Source organism: Homalodisca vitripennis, chromosome 4 (genome assembly GCF_021130785.1).
Source record: "Homalodisca vitripennis isolate AUS2020 chromosome 4, UT_GWSS_2.1, whole genome shotgun sequence".
In the NCBI taxonomy this organism is placed as follows: domain Eukaryota; kingdom Metazoa; phylum Arthropoda; class Insecta; order Hemiptera; family Cicadellidae; genus Homalodisca; species Homalodisca vitripennis.
In genome coordinates, this window is record NC_060210.1 from 124079579 (window position 1) to 124101932 (window position 22354).

At 33.7% G+C, this 22354-nt stretch overlaps 1 protein-coding gene across 2 annotated transcripts in view; it reads left to right on the forward strand.

Annotated features, from left to right (window-relative positions):
- LOC124360099 (plexin domain-containing protein 2-like) overlaps positions 1-22354 on the forward strand; it is a 99889-nt gene that overhangs the window by 50295 nt on the left and 27240 nt on the right. For both annotated transcript variants that reach the window (XM_046813408.1, XM_046813410.1), the window contains exons 2-4: positions 13730-13948; positions 19647-19808; positions 21886-22007. In XM_046813408.1, coding sequence (XP_046669364.1) covers positions 13730-13948; positions 19647-19808; positions 21886-22007 — 503 coding nt within the window. The remainder of the gene's footprint in view (positions 1-13729; positions 13949-19646; positions 19809-21885; positions 22008-22354) is intronic.

Genomic DNA, 22354 nt, shown 5'->3' on the forward strand with positions numbered 1-22354 from the left:
TATGTATGTACTCATTGTTACGCATTCATACATATCATGTTCGTTAAAAACACATCATATTCGTTAGACACACAACATATTCGTTAGATGCACAGCTTATTCATTAGATACATGTTATATTTGTTACGCTCATAGCATGCGCATTACGTACATATCATATTTGTTAGATTGCACAACATATTCATCAGATACATGTTATATTTGTTACGCTCATACTTTGTACTCATTGCTACGTTACATTCATATCATATTCGTTTGATGTACAACATATTCATCAGATACATGTTATATTTGTTACGTCATAGCATGCTCGTTACATACATATCACATTCGTTAGATGCACAACATATTCATCAGATACATGTTATATTTGTTACGCTCATAGCATGCTCGTTACATTCATATCATATTCGTTAGATGTACAACATATTCATCAGATACATGTTATATTTGTACTATGTACTTTGTACTCATAGCATACGCTCGTTACATTCATATCATATTCGTTAGATGCACAGCATATTCATTAGATACGTGTTATATTTGTTACGTTCATTACATATATACAACGTATTCATTAGATACATGTTATATTTGTTACGCTCATAGCATGCTCGTTACATACATATCACATTTGTTAGATTAACAACATATTCATCAGATACAAGTTATATTTGTTACACTCATTGCATACGCATTACATACATATCATATTCGTTAGATGCACAGAATATTCATCAGATACATGTTATATTCGTTACGTTCATTACATACATATATTCGTTAGATGCACAACGTATTCATTAGATACATGTTATATTTGTTACACTCATTGCATACGTTACATACATATCATATTCGTTAGATGCACAACATATTCATCAGATACATGTTATATTTGTTACGCTCATAGCATGCATGCTCGTTACATACATATCACATTCGTTAGATGCACAACATATTCATCAGATACATGTTATATTTGTTACGCTCATAGCATGCTCGTTACATACATATCACATTCGTTAGATGCACAACATATTCATCAGATACATGTTATATTTGTTACGCTCATAGCATGCTCGTTACATTCATATCATATTCGTTTGATGTACAACATATTCATTAAATACGTATTATATTTGTTACATACATAACATATTCTTTACATTATCCTCCGAAGCAAACTTGTTAGATTATGTGTGATCTATTTGAGGCCCGCCACGCGCCATAGACTGGGGCTAGTGGGAGAGTTTACATAATCGTGTAATTTGTACCCTCATCAAACATACGCGCCCCACCTCACACCTCACACGCGCCTATAAAGATGCCTAACACTATAAATAAATAGTTACTTCCAATGATTGGCAGTAGTGTCTTACTCATGAAAAAATTAACAAAGTATGTCTCATTCGCTTTATTGGCAATAACTGCTTGTAATTATCTATAATTTCATGCCAGTTGTGGTGTAATGGGACCGGACTGGTCAGATCGTTGTTGTGTCAGGTGTAGGAGGACGGTGTCAATGATACTTCCCCCTCAAACTCCCCCCTCCCCCCGCCTAGCTACGGTCAGCTGTGCGTGACGTGTGACTCCCCTTCCTCGTCTCCTCTTCCGTGATATGACGTCATCTTACTCTTGTCCATCCCGTATCCCATCGCTCCGGCACAGGTAGATCTGTCCCGATCCCTGTGTTTTCCATCTCGTTTGGTAGACAGTTAGATGTTTGTCGTCAGAATGACGTCATCACTAGGGAGGCCAGTTCGAGCTATTTAAAATGACCGATCGGTTTTGGTTGGTATCGTATTTTTATTTTAAGGTCATATTCCTTTAAGATAATTTCCTGAAGATAGGAAATATGTTGAAAATATGTTTTTTATTACTCTGCTAGGAATTGCAGGAATGTAACGTAGGGAATTTAGGAAACATTGTAATTTGGTATTGTAATAAAAACGGCTGAAGACTAATATATATATTTCTTACAGTGCAAGAGCTGTATTTTCAGTGAGTGACATTTTTTAATGATTTTTGTGATGTGAGGAAATTGCATTTTATTAATAAAACATAATTAAAAATATTATGTCATAAGTACCTAATTATTCATCAGAAAATGTATTTATTTTGAATAAAAAACATTGCAATCCCTGCAGTCATCTTTTATATACATATTATACAATTCTTATTCTTATCGTAAACAGTTGTTCTTTGGACCTGATTATTAGATCCCCCTACATTCTGCTTCAAATACCTACAACTCTTCATAGATTGAGCCTTTTTATATTTTTCTTGTCTCCAACAAAGGCATCTTCAAGTGCTTCGACGAAAATTAAAAATAGTAAATAAACATTATTCTAAATCGATTGAATCATTTTATGGATTTTTGTTTTGAGTGAGTTCTGCTTACTAATTGCTAATTGCTTTATTTCTGATTCAATATTCACAAATTTAGTTAATACAGATTAAACTAATTTGCCCTCAACTTGCAGTCGAAAAATGTTTGCATAATTTGGTTAATACTTTTTTTAACTCTAAATTGAAATTTTTCCTCCTATAGATTTACTACAGTGTAATATTGACCAACCTTTGTTTAGTTTACATCTATCCAAGCAAAGGGAACAGTTTAATGATTTATCTTTGGAGCCAGATAGCGCTGTCAGAGATAACAACATTTTAAGACAGCGTATCGTAAGAATTGGGAAGCACTTTTCCCGTTGACAATATTTTGTGTTTCCAAACCATCCCTAAATATTTGGATTTGTTTTAGATTGCAGTACAAATACTGCAACGAGAAAGTAGCGGAACAAAAATAATTGTAAACAAACTGAATACGAGTACAATCACACAACATTGTTTCATGTAACATCAACAGTGCAGCAAACTGTTATCCTGCTGTTATCCGCTGTTATCCGCTGGTGAACCAGTTACACCACACGGATATTCATACCATAAGTTACCAACCTGATCATTCATAACCTTTTATACAACAAAAGACACTTGGAAATGAATTGGTGGATCTCTGTTTTAGTTGACATTTAAACAATACTACTTGATATTTTTCAATTCGGAAACCAGGCCATCTTATCACCATATGTTGGCGGGCAATTTCAATAACAATAATTAGGTCACAGACAGTGGCGTAGCGAAGGGGGGGGTCCAGGGGGTCCGGACCCCCCCGAAATTTAAGAAATTAAAAAATGAATCATGGAGCAGGAGAAAAAAAGGAGAGTTATCATTACTCTTGTCTACACACATTAAATTGATTGATTTAATTGATTAAAGTGACCGTTGTTATAAATATAATTGTCCTTTCCTTTAAATCATAAAAGTATCAAACGATACTTTTGGGCTCGGCCTTTCGGATAGTGAAGTGTAATCACGTATTTATAGGGCGCGGTCACATGAACGTCGCAAAGTAACCTGAACCGTAACACGGCGAATAGTTTAAATTAGCGACCACTTCGTTCAAATTCGTCTTGGTAACGTAAAATGACCGCTTAGAATTAAGTTACGACGTTGATTTTAGGTGTTATTAAACTGTAGACGTGTATATAATTATCGAAAAAAAATTTTAAAAATAAATTTTGGTCGGAAAATACACTTAAAAACTCTACTGATTAAAAACTTCAACTAATTTGAACTTCAGTGATTGAGGTAACATGGTGTTTTCGGTTGAGTTAGGACGACGATTTTTGGGTAATTAAACTGTACACTGTACCTATATAATTATCAAGAAAAAAAACACTTCCGGTCGGTATATACCGAAGAAAAGCTCTCTACAGATTCAAGTTTTGACGATTTTGGGTTTCACTGGTTGAGTGGTTGAGGTAAAAGTGCTACTTAGAATTATGTTAGGACGTTGATTTTAGGTATTAATTCAACGCCGACTAATACTTATATAATTATCGAGAAACAAAAACAATAAAATCGCTTCCGGTCGATAAATACCGAAGAAAAGCTCTCTACAGATTCAAGTTTTTCAAGATTTTTGGATTTCACTGGTTGAGTGGTTGAGGTAAAAGTGGTACTTAGAATTATGTTAGAACGTTGAATTTAAGGTATTAATTCAACGCTGACTAATACTTATATAATTATCGAGAAACAAAACAATAACATTCACTTCCGGTCGGTAAAATACTGAAGAAAAACTCTCTACAGATTCAAAGTTTTCAAGATTTTGGATTTCACTGGTTGAGGTAAAATTGGTAGGCTACTTAGAATTATGTTAGGACGTTGATTTCAGGTATTAATTCAACGCCAATACATATATAATTATCGAGAAACAAAACAATAAAATCACTTCCGCACGGCAAATACCGAAGAAAAGCTCTCTACAGATTCAAGTTTTGACGATTTTGGATTTCACTTGGTTGAGTGGTTGAGGTAAAAAGTGGTACTTTGAATTATCTTAGGAAGTTGATTTTAGGTATTAATTCAACGCCGACTAATACATATATAATTATCGAGAAACAAAACAATAAATCGCTTCCGGTCGGTAAATACTGAAGAAAAGCTCTCTACAGATTCAAGTTTTCAAGATTTTGGATTTCACTGGTTGAGGTAAAATTGTAGGGCTACTTAGAATTATTTTAAGGACGTTGATTTCAGGTATTAATTCAACGCCAATACATATATAATTATCGAGAAACAAAACAATAAAATCACTTCCGCACGGCAAATACCGAAGAAAAGCTCTCTACAGATTCAAGTTTTGACGATTTTGGATTTCACTGGTTGAGTGGTTGAGGTAAAAGTGGTACTTAGAATTATCTTAGGAAGTTGATTTTAGGTATTAATTCAAACGCCGACTAATACATATATAATTATCGAGAAACAAAAACAATAAAATCACTTCCGGACGGTAAATACCGAAGAAAAGCTCTCTACAGATTCAAGTTTTGACGATTTTGGATTTTACTGGTTGAGTGGTTAAGATAAAAGTGGTACTTAGAATTATGTTAGGACGTTGATTTTAGGTATTAATTCAACGCCGACTAATACATATATAATTATCGAGAAACAAAACAATAAAATCAATTCCGGACGGAAAATACCGAAGAAAAGCTCTCTACAGATTCAAGTTTTCAAGATTTTGGATTTCACTGGTTGAGTGGTTAAGATAAAAGTGGTACTTAGAATTATGTTAGGACGTTGATTTTTAGGTATTATTTCAACGCCGACTAATACATATATAATTATCGAGAAAACAAAACAATAAAATCAATTCCGGACGGAAAATACCGAAGAAAAAGCTCTCTACAGATTCAAGTTTTCAAGATTTTGGATTTTTACTGGTTGAGGTAAAAGTGGTACTTAGAATTATTTTTGGACGTTTATTTTTAGGTATTAATTCAACGCCAATACATATATAATTATCGAGAAACAAAACAATAAAAATCACTTCCGCACGGAAAATACCGAAGAAAAGCTCTCTACAGATTCAAGATTTGACGATTTTGGATTTCACTAAGTACCACTTTTACCTCAACCACTCAACCAGTGAAATCCAAAATCGTCAAATCTTGAATCTGTAGAGAGCTTTTCTTCGGGGTAAACGGACTGTAGGTCCAACGTCATAAAACTGCCGGAAGCATTTCTTACCTACTTCTTAAGGGGTGGACAGTAGGTCCACGGTCCCGGCCTGGGACCACTGTCTGACTCACGGGTTTCTTTTGATGAGGGGTTTGATAAGGGATCGTCGTACTCACACTGCAGCACTTGAATGGTATGTTTCGAGATCTAAACTCTATATCTGCTAAATCATTTTCAGTGCACTACATAAGACAGCTGCAAAAAGAATGAAACGAAATGATATACATAAAATAAAGACAGGTTAGTTACGCCCATTTCTAACTTAAGAATGTCTAACGATTATAGTGTCTACTGTTATATACAGTATTATACAAACGATGGTCCAATATAAGGAATAACTAATACAAAACTTACTGTAGATGTTTATGATTCATTAGGACAATGCCAAATTAATCAGATAGTAATATAATGCTATATGGAATTCGTTAAGATATAATCCCTATTAGTAATCCACTTTATATGTGATAGCTTGAGTAAACTGTTGTTAATAATTGCTGCTTTAGCAGTACGCTGTGCGAATGTAGTGGAAGCATCACTGACCAGAATAAACAATAAGTGCAGGTTAGAAAAACTAATGCACGGCCAGGTCAGTTTTGAAAAGTAGGACAGTTAGTCCACAGGTGTCGGCGTGGACTAACTGTCCTACCCTGCAGAAAAGTGACGTCAGCCACCCTCGTCAAACTAGGCGTGGACCTACAGTCCTACAATCTTTCTTCGGTATTTACCGAACGGAAGTGATTTTTTTTCTCGATAATTATATAGTTTAGTCGAGTACAGTTTAATGATAACAAAACATCGTCGCCCTAACTCAATCAAAAATACCACGTTTACCTCAATAACTGATTTCCGAAGTAGTTGAAGTTCTAAATCATTAGAGTTTTTCATGTGTATTTTATTTTCTGACCGAAAGTGATTTTTTTTATTTTTCCGATAATTATGTAGTCGTCTACAGTGTACTGATACAAAAAAATCGTCATTGCAACTCATTCATAAATAACTCAATCAGTGAAATCCAAAGCAGCCGAACTTCTAATCAGTAGAGTTTTTCCGTTGCATTTTCCGACCGTTAGTTTGACCTGCGCCCGAGCAACGTAGAAAATTGCCCTCCTTTTCTAAAGGGTTTTCGGCCGTCAGTGGCCCAATGTCCTCGAAGGGGTATTTCATTTTCTCCACAGAATATAGTTTTGTCAATTACACGATTGAGTGAAGCTCTATTTGTTCTTCTTTCTTATCCAGTGAACGCAACATCACATTGGTGCCTTCTACTCGGCCCAGAATCGAACTTCGTAAAGTTTCTGTAGCTATACAAGAAAATTTGTGGCACCGTACTAGAGTTGCTGTGAGGGTTGAATTTGCCTATTACATCTTTCCACTTTCTATAGAGGCGTAGTTACTAAAGCTCCATATTTTTGGTATTTACCTTTTAGTAAACTCATTGGAAAATAACACACAAAACGTCCCCCGGATCCCCGGTTTCGGACCCCCCCCCGAACGAAATTTCTGGCTACGCTACTGGTCACAGAGACACTTTGCAGTTTGTAACCCATAAGGACTCGTTAATGCTTTCTCTTTGTCCTCATCTTCTTCTGTACAGCCCATATATGTAACTTGATATTCAGTAGTGCCATTTTCCCTAGAATACAAATACAAAAAAAAAACATTTAAACATGTGAACACTTTTAACTGCCAGACTACCCAATGTGAAGAAGTGAATATTAACGAATACGAGTTATTTCGAAGTGTTGCAAAATAACTAGGCAAAAGGTGTTGGCTACAATATTGATTAAAAAGTAAATAATTAAAATGAGAGTAACCCCTTGGCATGTAATTGGTATTTGTTTAACTTTTTCAATTGTGCCTATTATGTTTTAGCCAATCAACTGATTTAATACTAAATATCTACATCAAATAATGTTTTGAGGTATCTAAATTCACGTAAAAAAATCAAGATATTCTTTTAGTAATATAGATAGATTCTCCTACCTTATGCATAATTAACAATGTTATTTCTCAACATTTCAATGTAAAGTAACGGTTTGGTTTCAGAGATAAAATGAACCTTAAATCAAAATCACGTTATGAAAGTCATTTGCTAATAACAGTTGTTGTATAGTACCTGTAGCCATAAAACGTGAACATTAAACACTATCAAGGATAGGCCTGTTGTTGAACTTATATGAGAGCTATTAAAACTTGGAAGATTTATTGTTTCTGTACACATAGAATGGGACTTGCAAGTACCTTTTTAAAGAACATATTATTGTGTAGTTATCTATAATAAGTGTAAGTTACATCTGATATTGAATTGTTTAATTTCTAAGTAGGAACAAGACTAGTAAGATTAATCAGTTTCCTCTCTAAAGTAAATTAGTGAAAAATTCCTTATTTGTACAGGCAAAGTTAGGATCACATGGTCCTTTCTTATGCAAGTGCTTTAATTATTCTGGTACATCAAGAGACTCAAGGCATTTCCACTTAATGTAGGGTTGCAGTCTTTGGCTCTGAGTTTGGGGTAGCATAGGTTCAAATCCTGCCTGTGATAGAAATTTTTTTTATCAAGGACCGACGGGGACTTCTTAAAATTATGTTGTGATAACACTTGATAGAAAGATCCTAGAGAGTTGAAACTTGGAAAGTTGGTTGGCTTCTCTTGGTCCAAGGAAGAATTTCACAAAAGTAACAATAAAATTGTAACACTTTACATTGGTGTTATGAGTGCTCATAATGACAATGAGAAAATAGCAGAACAAAATAGTTAATAAACAGACTGATTGTATTCTGTTCTAGTCTTAAAACATTTTTTCTTCTGACAATAAAAATGTAATGAAATAACTTTGTTGGATAGGTTATGACTTTAATTATATTCTGGTGGGTCCTTCGATACTCCGTTGTATCAGTTTATTATTATTATTAATAGTAATGATAATAATAAAACTTTATTTTGTCAAAAACACAATTAAAAATGTCTTCCTCCCAAAATGAATTATTTTGTATACATTTCATGCTTAACCTAAACAGTAAATAATATAATCTAGAGTAGAAGTTAGATATTAACTTTTTATTTGCTATTACATTTATAAATTATACATATACATACACATATACACACAACCAAAAAATCTGGAACATAAAAATAGAACACCCAGTCTAAATTGGAAGGAATCAGATGAATTAATTGAAAGAAATAGTACTCACCCAGTTGAGCTGAAAATCTCTTGTCTGGCTGGAAGTCTCATTAAACAGTCCAAGTACTGAAGTTAATATAACTGTCAACATTATGGAAAAATATGGACGAAACATAAATAATTAAATAAAAAACAGTGCCAGGCTCTAACCATCTCAACAATCAAAATGTAAAGAAAAATAAAAATAAATTCATTATTATTAAAAAAAAAAAAAACACACACACACAAAGACCAATTATTTATAAAATACTGTACCTGAAAAACAAGAAGGCAAGGTTAACTACACAATTATCATACAGAGACTCAATTTCATCAATAGTTTTTGTAAGTAACCATTTTTAGTTTTACCTTAAAAACTTTGAATGAATTTCTTGATTAATTTAAGGGAAGTTCAAGAATCTATAAGATAAGTATGCAAGGCATTTTTGTTATGGCTTCTACCCTATTATACTTAGGCAGCAAGTGTATGGAGATGACAGTGGACTTACCGGCTAGAAGGTACAATCAGCTGGCCACAGTAAACAACTGGTTTCTTCTGGGCAGCCATTGTTAGACAATCAGCTAGTTAGGACCCTTGTTGCCACACTATCGCATAGCACAACCATTTTACCTCGGCAGTGAGTGTATGGAGATGACAGTGGACTTACTGGATAGAAGGTACAATCAGCTGGCCACAGTAAACAACTGGTGTCTTCTTCTAGGCAGCTATTGTTAGCCAATCAGCTAGTTAGGACCCTTGTTGCCACACTATCGCATAGCACAACTATTATACCTGGACAGCAAGTATAGGGTATGACAGTGGACTTACCAACTAGAGGGTACAATCAGCTGACCACAGTAAACAACTTGTATCAAGTCTTCTGGGCAGCCATTGTTTGTTAATCAACCAAGTAGGACCCTTGTTGCCACACCAACATTTAAAAACCATTATAACTGGACAGCAAGTGTATGAGATGACAGTGGACTTACCGGTTAGAGGGTACAATCAGCTGGCCATAGTAAACAACTGGTGTCAAGTCTTCTGGGCAGCCATTGTTAGCCAATCAGCCAGTTAGGACCCTTGTTGCCACACCATCGCACAGCACAACCATTAACTCTATTGGCCACTTCCTTAGTGCCAGGATTTCGGTTGGAAGTAAAAAAGGGGTGGGGACTTGACAAATTATGTCTTTTCCAAAAGAAACTTACAATAAAATACATGATACAGGCTGATCTTACATATTTTATAATTTTATATTTAATGATTGTGACAGTAACATAAAGTGATCATATTTTTCTGAATTCATGACACTCCTAAAATTTAATCCTCACCAAGTATATTAACAATAAGGATTTTTAATGGTATAAGTTATATAATGAGAATTCCATATTTTGTTTTCATTAATTCATCCTCATGTAACAGTTTATTACATTATGACAGAACAGTACAATCTGCCTTTGCTCTTGACTTATGAAGTTACATGCGGTAATAATATACTGCACAAGATAGAGTTAGTTGCCTGCTAATATAAATCTATGTAACATTGCAACCACAGTTTGAGATTACTGGTAATATGTTTTGTATGTTAGGTAAATTTTACAAATGTTTTTGGTATTATACTGCAAAAATTCCGGACAAAGGACTTCTCCTTTTCTAAATCTGGGACAAATTATCACTCTGAATGATGCTCTAAAATTCTGGGAACCAACTTTAAAAGGCAAGGGGATGTCCTGGAAAAATTCTATGCATAGTCAGGTTAGACTAATATGAAATACATGTCATACTTTATATTCTTTGTGGCTAACTATATTTCAGTTCATATCATACAAACATTATTCTGCAATTTACCCTCATCTTTGGTGTCTAACTGTACTGTATGGTGCCATTTAGTCTTTACTATAATAAATTGTCCATCAACACTAAGGAATCTCGGAATCAAGAATGTATTGTCTAAAATAAGAGATTGCGTGGACAAATGTCAATAAATACTAAACACTAATGGCTAGCAAAATATAGTCTCATAAAATTCCTTTACACTGGAAAGACATATAATTAGTCAACAATTTTTAATTTTGACTTTAGATGAGATTGAATATAAGGATGATAGCAGCTGAACATTCCAGGACTATCTTGTACTAAGAAAATCTAGACAGGTGTGATCACTTTTGTGTTATATAAATCATTCAGGTAGGGAACATTTGAACAAAAAATACATTGGATATCGACTTTTTTGTAAATCGTATTTGGTTTATAGTGTCACTAATCAGTATTGAACAACTTTTCTTTTATAGATTATAGTAGGTTTAGCGTCACTAATCGGTATTGAACAACTTTTCTCTTATAGTTTATAATAGGTTTACAGTATCCCTTATCAGTATTGAACAACTTCTTACTAATAGATTATAATAGGTTTACAGTGTCCCTATTCAGTATTGAACTACTGCTCTCATGTTAAATCATACTGCATTCAATCAATTATATTGTTCTCCGCCAAATGATTATTCAAGATATCTATATATCACAAGGATAGGTTGAACTACTGGCCACAAACAACTAGCAGTAGAGAAAGGATTTTAGTACTTGGAACTTTACCCCAGGTGATGTTGGTAATGGAACATCTAGGGATTTGTTACACTAAGGTTATATTTTGAAAGAAATCAAATTATGAGTGATAGGAAAGAGTTACACCTTAACCAAAAGGTCTTTATCAAACCTTAGGTTTGTTTCGAAAGATTGGCCAACCATAGGTTTGTTTCAAGAAAATGGCCAACCATAGGTCTGCTTCAAGAGAATGGCCAGGAAAAATTTTGAGATGTCGATTTAGAAACCCAACACCTTTCTGTGCAACAATCACCTCTTCCTTTGCCATCAAGCTTAATTACTCTAGAATCCAGTTCTTCTTCTTGGTTCTTCTTGGGCAAAGATGGCTTTGTTCACCTTATCTGAATTGCTCATTGATGATCAACTCCCTTGTAGACCTTTGCTGCGAAAATTCATAAGCAGTTTCAACATTACAAACAATCAAGAGCTTCTTGGATGTGAAAGGTGTCCAGTAGGTGTGAATTTGTTGAAAAACCATTTGGTGTAGGAAATGAATACCTATGAGTGTACTCCAAATCATTAGTTCCTTTATCTATAACAGGGCTGACTGATAAAAGAGAAAGCTTGACTTGCACTTCTGTATCAGCCTACAAACATTAACTTGAAATACCATTATGAACATTTAATACAGTCACATGTAGTTGGACACCTTTTAAGTAAGACTGATCTGCCTCTGATTCTTATTAAATCATATTAATTAGGTTCATTCATTAATCAACTCATTTTCATAATGTATTCTAATGAATTTGTAGTCTACTTTAAGGGGGTCGGGAGCTCCATTTAAGCCCATGTTAAATTCTCAAACTTTAAGGAACATTTACCAAAAAAAACTATAAATGATAGCACTTAGAACTTTTTTTTTCTTGATAAAGCACAACAATATACATATTTTAACACAAGATTTTTGTAAAAAAATATTTTTTGGATTTTTTGGCAATTAAAAAAAAAATACTCTAAAAATTACCAGTAATTTTTATAAATTAGTCGCAATAAAAAATTTTCTGATTGAAATTTTATTAAATCCATGTGTTAAAATGTGTAGAATAATGCCCTCTCCAAGATAAAAAAAAAAATTATTGATCTATCAATTTATAGTTTTGGAGATAATTGTTCCTTATTTACCGAAAAAATTCATTTTCGGGGGAAAAAGCCATTTATTTGGGAACATCCATTAGCTTAGCAACTAAACTTGCTTTAAATAAATGCATTTCTGCACCAAATGAGGGATTGTCTGCTTCCTCTGCGTCATAGTCGTCTTCTAGCCTCTTTTTTGCCAGTGTAGTCTGTCTTCGACACTTTTTTTCTATTTCATCGACGGCTTTATTCGCTTTTTTGATGCGTAGCATGTCCATGTCTTGAAGCACATATACACAGTTTACCCCAGGTACAATCCCTAATTTAGCAAACACTTCGCATCTGACTATATTGCCTTTGTTGAAGACAGCAATAGCATCATATACCCCTAATTCTAGAGTTGATAGCATGACAAAAGTTCGCTTGAGAACACGAGCCCAAATCATGTTATTGAGCGATTCACTTTGGTTCTGTTCAATAGCAGGTTTTGAAGAATTTGCAAATTTACAATGTCATTAGTGCCACAGTTACCTTAGTACTTATTGTAATCTGCAAGACAAGAACCTAATTTTCTTTACTAGACAAACTCTCCTTTTGAGGCTCTGGAGGAATTGGGCTTAGTGCACTAGTCCTAGGTTCTGGCTTTGTGTACTAGGCCCCTAGATTCTAGGCTTCTCACACAGTCACTATCTACAAACACCACTTTAGCTTCCCTACTTGCTGACGCTTTTAAAGACTTTGTTACAAAATCTAGGCATTGCAATACCTTTGAAATAAAACTTCTAACACACAGAAAACACCAGGAACTTCAGAAAATAAACTGTGGACATTTGAAATGTTATTCTTGGTTATAAACAGAAGAAAACAATAACAAACAAGGTAATGAAAGAAAAACCAGGTGACAAACAACTGTACCAATAGCAAAAAACGTAACAGTAATACAGCTCTATTTTGGCATAAAGAGTTATAGTACAATATAAAAAACTGTCTACTCAATGCTGAAACTCTCACCAAAAATTTTGAGGTACAGCCTTTAGAAAAAAAAAAAAATTTATTCAAGAACTACTTGACCGATTTTCATGAAATTGGTCTTGAATTAACCGCTATGAAAAGCAGAATAATATTCAATAAAAACACAAAAAAAAAGTAATTTTTGACCACCATTTCACCTCCCGACCCCCCTTAAATGTCGTCAATGCTACTGTAATGCTTAAGGTAGGTTTTAATGTAGTAAAATGTTACAAAACGCTACAATTTAGTGTTTCTACAATCTTAACCTAGTGTATGATGCTTGTTTAAGGATGGTCCCACCCGTCGCTGCAGTACAGGATAGATGGCCAGTTGGAGGGGGTGCCACATCTGTCTCTTATGGACGCAGATCCACACGTGGAGAGGCACAGGCGATATGTGCCAGACTCCCCTCTGGACGAGTACACGCGCCACAACAGGTTCCTCACCAACCCTAACCTGCAGGATAACATCCCTCCAAGCCGACAGACTAAGGACATCAAGTTATCAGGTTAGCGTTTCCAATCCATAGGTTATTTTCATATATTTTTGTTTTCAAACCAGAGGTTGTAATGTTTTTTTATATGGACAGCCTAATCCTGTATATTATGTATAATTAAAAATAGGTTGTAACATTGCAACGTAGTCTCACTACAGAAACATGATGGCACAAGATAATTGTATGATTAAAAAAAGTAAACAATTCAAATTATATAACAAAATGTTGCCTATATAGTACCTTATCAAAAGAAATATTAATGTTTCGCGTAGGTAATTTGTTTATTAGTCTTTCATTGTATTTGTTATTTATGTCAATGTAATTATTACTATTTTTCTAGTAAAGATTTCAGCTTATTATACACATATATGCTTTGACCAAGAAAGGAAACAAATAAATTAAACCAACATATGAGATTCTCATGTATTCTGTAGATACCCCAAGTTCATGAATACAATCTATTTTTAATCAATTTGATGTATTAAACAAAGCATGACAAGCTACATTAGTATTAGTATGCAACAATCGCTAAAATAATAAAAAAAGCTTCAGGCAAAACTTAAAAGTATATCTAAAGAAAATCATTAGGGCCTGACATTTGTTTCTAAATATAAGTCTGCATAATTTAATTCTGGCATTGGAATTTTGTGCTGAGTGTACGTTTGCATTATAAAAGTTAAAGGTAAATTTAGGATATTGCATGTGGTGCACATTGAACTATTGCTTATTGCATTTTCCTATTGCTCAAGGGCAGACAAATTTTTATTTCTACATATTTTTTGTCTGTCTGTCTGTCTGTCTGCACAATATGTGGAGAAAAAACTGATATATAGGCTTGACATTTTGCATAAAGCCTCATTTCTATAAAAGCAACATTTAGTTTAATAATGATACTGCATGCCACTCCATGGGGTTTGGCTGTGTGTTAGTGAACATTTTTACGTTGGTTTCAAATCAAATCAAAATCAAAATCTTTATTGTCTTTAGGCATATAGCAATCGACATGGTCATCATTTTATGTTACAAATCATAACTTGTCATAGTTAATGTTTATACTACTTAGGTAGGACTAACTAGTGTAAATAGATAATATAAAATCATTTTTTGCTATACCTAATTCTTGAATTAAAATAACATTGATAAATATCAAATAAAATCTTAAACTAAATAAATAAACTAAAATAAATAGTCAATAAATAAAATAAATAAATCTTACATATGTAACAAACTTACAAAACATTAATTTCTGAATTTGGCATGTTTAAAAATTCATCGATACTATAGAAGGGATGAGCAGCCAGCCATCTATGTAACTTACGAGATATCTATGTAACTAACTCGTACATTTAAAGAGACTAAAAGATAAATCTTTGGTTGAGAGTGGTAACTTATTATATAGTCTAATACACATTATAGTATGGCTAGATCTAATTTTTTCCAATCTTGTGAAGGGTACATCAAGACAATTACCATGCCTTGTAAATTTTTCATGGATTTCATTCCTTACATTATATGATAAAATATCTTTATGAATATATAACAATAAATAAAATATATAGAGATTAAAAACAGTTAAAATACCTAAATTAATAAAAAGTGGTTTACAATTAGCCAGGTTGTGTGAGACTTGGTAATTATTCGAACAGCCTTCTTCTGTATCAAAAGGATATCTTTAAGGTTGCTGGAATTGCCCCAGAAAATCAAACCATAGCTAATTATTGACTGAAATAGACCATAGTAAACAGTAACAATATAATGTTTAGGAACACAACTCACAAGACGTCTTAATAGATAAATCACACGAGATAGCCTAATTGATATTTGTTCAATGTATTTTGCCCATGACAGCTTACAATCAATGTACACACCTAAAAACTTAACACAATTATCAAACTCAATATCATCTGTAACAGGCCTAAGACTAAACAGAACTGATTTAGTTTTGTCATTATTTAAAAGTAAGTTATTAGCTGAAAACCAATTTGAAGCTAGTTCTAAAGTATTATTGACTTGTAATTGTAAATCAATGAAGTTTTTATCAATAGAAAGAAAATTGGTGTCATCAGCATACATACAAGTTTTAGACTGTTGAATATTAATAGGTAAATCATTTATTGCTATTAAGAACAAAAGAGGGCCCAATATAGACCCCTGTGGAACACCACATCTAAGCTCCCTAGCTGAAGACCACCGGCCATCAAGATAAACAGTTTGACTCCTCTTAGACAGATGGTTTAATGGTTATCCAAGATGGGAACATGAAAATCACGGTCTAAATAAATTTGTTAACAAACTGAGTACATTTGTATGATATTTTAACATGTGACATAGTAAAATATTTAGCCTAATGAAATGAACTACAGAGTTGAAATGAAGCATGCAAACTCAGCGAAGCTTGTTCCGTGACATGTAGTAAATTATTTTAATTGCCAGCTTTATTTTTGTTATTATAAACTGAAAACCAAAACGGCAACTGTTGCAGTTTTTGCGGAAAAGTTTTATATATGTCAGTATGCTTTGAATAAGAATATAAAACTTCTGAGTAATGCTCGGTCTGGTCAGTTCTAGAAGATTCTATATCAGTTTGCAGAAACTTGCTATTGTCTGAAAACAACAGCAACAAAAGAGAATTTGCTTTCTCGTTATCATAGGCTAATAGGGGTCAACCATTAATATTGATAAGTGTTATTAGAGAAGTTTCCCCATCAGCACCAAGGCCAGTTTTGCAACTGTAAATGGTACCTGCCTAATAACATTAAAGCCTTCATTCTTGCAGTTGAAGTATTTACAGGATGTGAAATTTTCCATTGTGAAGAATTTTAACAAATTAACAATTAATTATTCTAATTTTTAATTGTGTTGAATTAATGGAAAAGTTGGTTATCTTTGTAAACTTTTCTCTTCTTGTTCTTTTCTACATTAGGAATCCAATAATATTTATCATTTAATTTAAAATTAGGTGACTACGTATACAATACTAAATTGGTATTTTAAGAGTCATTAAAAATGTTTAGTAAGCTAAGTAAACAACCTTCCAACTCTACAAGTGGTAGCATTGCATGCACTTGTGTTTTTTTTTTTCGTTAAATTTTGTATTCGATAAAGGTTAATTCAAAGGAAAACACCATAGAACATTTTAAATAGCATAAATAAATGGCTAATACATAAAGTGGATTCAGTTTGAATATGATCAGTTTTTATTTTGTGAATAAGACAGTCAAAGTTTAAGAAAAAAATCTAATCCTCTAAGTGCTACTGATTGATGTACTGTGCAATGTACTTGAACCGCTTTAAAATGCTAGTACTGCATTGTGTCATTTTGTCTTGTTAAAAACAAATGGTTTATTTATTTAATATTTGCTTTCTTCATGAAGTAAAATGCAGAAAAGATTCTTTGATGTACTGACGGGATAGAAATTACTATAGTACAAGACATACCAATGCAAGCCTTGGTTGTGGTGTGGTGTGGCCAGCTGTTATGGAAGAATAACTAGTGATAGGATACTCAATTGTCAATTGTAATAATTCAACAATCCAGCAATCAATCGTTACTACTCATCTGTACTTTTCGTCCATTTTCCTCAATCCTTTACCTTCACGATTTAAATTAACGCATGTTTACACTACGACACAGAATGTGAGCAAAAAATAATAAAATTTAAAATTCAGAATTATTGAATGCTGAAGAACAAAAAATTTGTAAACAACCGGAAAGAAGCGAGATGTCCACATTGCCTCATACTGGAATCAGCTGATTTGACAATGTGGCCACTCTGCAAGGTGAGAGGGGAAGTGGGGTGTGGTAATTGCCCATATGGCCAGGCTTGCAATGATATGTCTTGTACTATAATCCAAAAGATTATGAGAAGTATGGAAAATACAAGTCAGCTGATTAAGCCAGCTATGGCACGTGTCAGCTGACTCATGTTTGTTTTTTTTCTTCAAAAACTTTTGGTGAAACATTCTTCTTACTGTATTCAGAATAAAATTTGAAGCAATTTGTATATTTTTCAATTTTTATTACTGCATAAAAAACAATTATATGGTATGGTGTGATGAGTCAGGTTTTAAATTCTATCAATAATCTCTTTGTTAAAATAATGAGTGTCTCCATCCAACAATGGGGAACCAGCATATTTCTAACAATGCAGATTAAATGACAATGAGTGGTCATCAGCGTTGTAAGTTTGCATGTTTGGACAGTCAGCAATCCACCAAATCAGGCCATGGCAGAATGTTGCCTTAGCATTGTTTAGTAAACTAACCACTTATCTACTTTTTGTTAAGAGGTGGCTGCGGGGAAACGTCCGTGAGTTTTACCTCACAAGAACAATGTTAAACTTTCCACACTATTACACCATTTTTTTGGTTGTGGAATTATGAAACATATTTAATTAGTTTTAAAGATATAATTCATTTGCATCTAAACACTTTTTATAATTTCTTGGAAAGCATATACTATTTGAATATTTAAACAGGTAAGTACAAAAATGTTTCAAAATTTGTTGTGAATAATAACTTATACAAATATAAAATGGTATAATAGTATATTCCTGATATGGAAATCTGATAACTTCGTCATTGTCAGCTATAATGCTGAATGCAAATCCAGAGTTTTTTTAATAGGTTAGATTTAACTTATATGTCCATTATTTTGTATGAAAATTTGTAGTAATATACGAAATTAATTGAACTTGCATAATATGTTATCTCTCAGAATAAACATTTTAAAATTTTATTGCTTTTTTTGTAAAGTGTAAATTTTATAATGTTTAATCAAAATTTTGTAAACCAATTTAATGTTATAAAAATACTACTTGTAATATTATTTGAAATTTACATAAGTAGAAATAGCATTTTATACTGAATATTTTGGTACCATAAACCTGTTAATAAAATCATACTTGGATTTTTTTGAAACCCTTACAAAACACATGGGGTTCAGATGTGCCATTTTTCCTGTGTGTTTAAATAAAGAATGAGGGTATACAATTTTATGGTATGTAATTTTTTATCTGGTCCTAAAAGTTTTATACAAATATAAAATGGTATAATAGTATATTATAGTTATAGTATATATTATAGTTGGTGTATTAATCCATAATAGGAAAGGACATTGCACAAATTGTTGAAGGAGGAAATACTAGTAGCATCGGTAACCATAAATGAGGCCATAGAGTACAAAAAATATGTTACAGTGGGTTATCTTGAGAGTATGATGTAACATTTAATGACGGAAATAGTGACAAAATCCTGCGGTGAAAGATCTTAGAAAACTACCAATATATCACTAACGAGGGTCATGATATAAAGGTCTTGTTTGTGTCAAACTCCTAATGATATTGCTTTCCACAACAATTTTCTTGTTATAATCATGCCATACATTGAATGTTTATTTTCTTATACTCAATAGTTTACTATACTAAACTGTATTAGTTTTTCAAAATACTGATCCTCACCTTTCTGGACTTCCAAAGCCAGCTTTGTATGTTATCTTTTAGTGTCTTTCGTGGGTTCCAATCTTAAAGACACCCATTAAAATCATGTCTTAAAATTCTCTGTTTTGCTTTTTCAGTTTCTTTGTTGACTTATTCTTCTTGACACTCATGACCTTGGCTGACGTCACTGAGTATTTCAGTACGTCCTAGTTCTCATATCATTTGTTTTATTTTGAAATTATGGTGTTATGTCAACTTTTTGTGTTTTTCAGATGGCAAGAATGGAGTTGTCCCACAGGCAGATTTATCGGAAAACTCGGCTGCTCGGATAACACCTCCTCCACCCCCTCTCAGCTCAACTCCACCCACTCCCTCCTCTCCGCAGACCATATCGGCGAACAATTCTGTTATCGTTTCAGCTGAGTTCGGCAACGGTATGTTATTTGTCAAGTAAATACTAAAATATACTGATTTTGATGTAAAATATCAACTGTAGTGTTTCGCTGGAGATGCTTGTTTATTGCTTTGCTTTCCCTTATACTTGTGCGTGCCCTCCTTTAGGATAGAGAGGTAAATATATTTTAACTATAGATGCCAAATTAATGTCTCCTAAAACTTGTTAATAAAGGCATTACATTTTTAAGGAGCCTAAAAATTATTTGGATGTTTATTTATTATTTATTATTTGATCTTTTTTTATTTTTTTATTGAGTTAGTTTATTTTTTTTTTTGTTCTCTTAGGACAAGAAGCTTATAAATTGCACTTAGTCCTATAAGATCCTTAGCACTGCTTCCGTAGTGACAGGATATTCAGGATGGGTAAGGTTAGGGGATAGGGGCCGCCTCCTATTGAGATCCATGAGGGAGAATTTGGGCACTAATCTCAAAGTCATGTCCCTCCGGTAGAAGGGGAGGTCAACTCTGAACCAGCCTCTCCAGTCAAAGCAGGCAGGGGGTGGCATACCCTTGAGGCTAGCAAGAACCTCTGATACTTAAGGAATGAACCCCACCAACTTCAACAAGCATCTCCTGCAGTAGACTAGACCTATAGAATTCCCCTTGCACCCCAGAATCTCGACATTTGCAGTTAGTGATGTGCCACTCCTGGACATCCATAAGGTTGCCCAGATATAAGTGACACATCGGTTTTTGCTGTGCCCAGTGGTAGGTTCAACTGGAAGGTATAAACCAGCCAGAAGTGATCCCTGCTGGGTGAGTAGTTTATATTTTTGGTTGAGCCTTAACTGAAGCCTCTTCCACTAGTTGCTGATGAAGAAGCCCAATTTCTGTCTATACACATGATAACTGTTCAACAAGGTCACCAAAAGGGTTGAGATTATTGGTACATCTCTACTTCTACTCGTATATCAGTGTTGAAAATGGTACATATCAGTGTAAATCTCAATTATTGCATCTCAAAAGTGACTCTAGTTACCCTTATGGGTAACCATGTTGGTTATGTGGAAAATACGAACAAGTTAGTAAACAAAGTATATTGTGAAAGTTAATTGTATGACATTTTCCATGAACACGTTGACTGCAGTACACACCTTAAAGCATACACTCTCAGAGATAGAGGCACTGTGAAGGTGAAGGTGTTGTGAGGTGTGTTGGATTAGTTAATTTTATACAAAGCCTCAATAAGTTAGTTTAACTTGCTAATGTCACCTTCATAACAACCAATTTTTTTACTTTACTATATAAAAATGGGATTACTTATGAAAATGGATGGAGCATGTCTCTCATGTATAGTAGTTCAAAAGTGTCTATTAACTATTTTCTTGTCTGTCTGTTAAATACAATATTGATTTTAAAATAAATTTGTGTAGATGTAATGTTTCAAAATTTTTACAATAGCTCAAAACTGGAAAACAGTGCTGTAATGTACTACTTTACACAATGATTACTCTGATATATACATACGAGTGTTTACATAAATCTAAGGGCTCTTGTAACAGAGAAAATGCCTTCTGCCATCCAAAAATCAATAGATATTTGTCACTGGATAATGCAGTTTTCGTTAATTTGCATGAATTTGAAGAGCGAGTTAGCTCAGTTAACTTGTGACCTGTCTACATGTGTTCTACATGGATATACTAGGAAATGTTACAATAAATTTTATTGTAAAATTTAGGTTATTGTCCTAAAAACATATGTTTATATTTGAAATTAGCCACTATGGAATTTCATTGGCTGAGTGTTTAGCAGAGTCTTTCTCACTAGTTGATGACGAAAGTAGATTTCTGTCTTTGTGTGTCTGTCTGTAGTCATGATAACTTTTGAATTAGTAAACTTAAGAGGATTGAAATTTAGTGTGAAATTCCACCTCTACTACCTCTATAGAAATTGAAAATAGTGAACTTTGTTCTATTGAGAGTCAGTCTCTGGGCCAGTATGTAATTCACTGTAGGGCGAACACGAAGCCACCCTCATTGACTCCAAGTCTGTAGTGTGTTTAACCCTATTAGTTATAATTGTGGAAACGTTGCTGTGACTGAGGTTATGTTTCAGGTATGACTGCAGATGTGCGGCCAAGTGTTACTCCTACAGACGATGACTTGGCAATCAGCAAATACACGGATGAGATGATTCAGAGAACCATGACCCAGAACAATATCACTGTCAAACAGGAGGTACGGTACTTAATCTTGATGTTCATTTCTGTTGTACGTTTTATATATCTTAAGTATTTATTTGTCTTTAAGTTTCAGGCTGTACCCTTAAACTCTTATAAGTTTTCCTTACAAATGATTGTATCACAAATTAAGAGTTGTTCTCTGTTACGTCACTGATCACGTCATACAAAATATGTGCTTCGATGGTTCAAAATAGTTGTGCTGAAACTCGTTCATACGACTGGCCAGCGGAGAGGACAACGTCTGCCGACCTCAGATCAAGGAACTATCATTAAGAGGGCCCAGACCTGGTGACCTTGTCGGTTGTCTGTAATTTTGTTTGGCCAGAGTACTTGAGTTTTCCT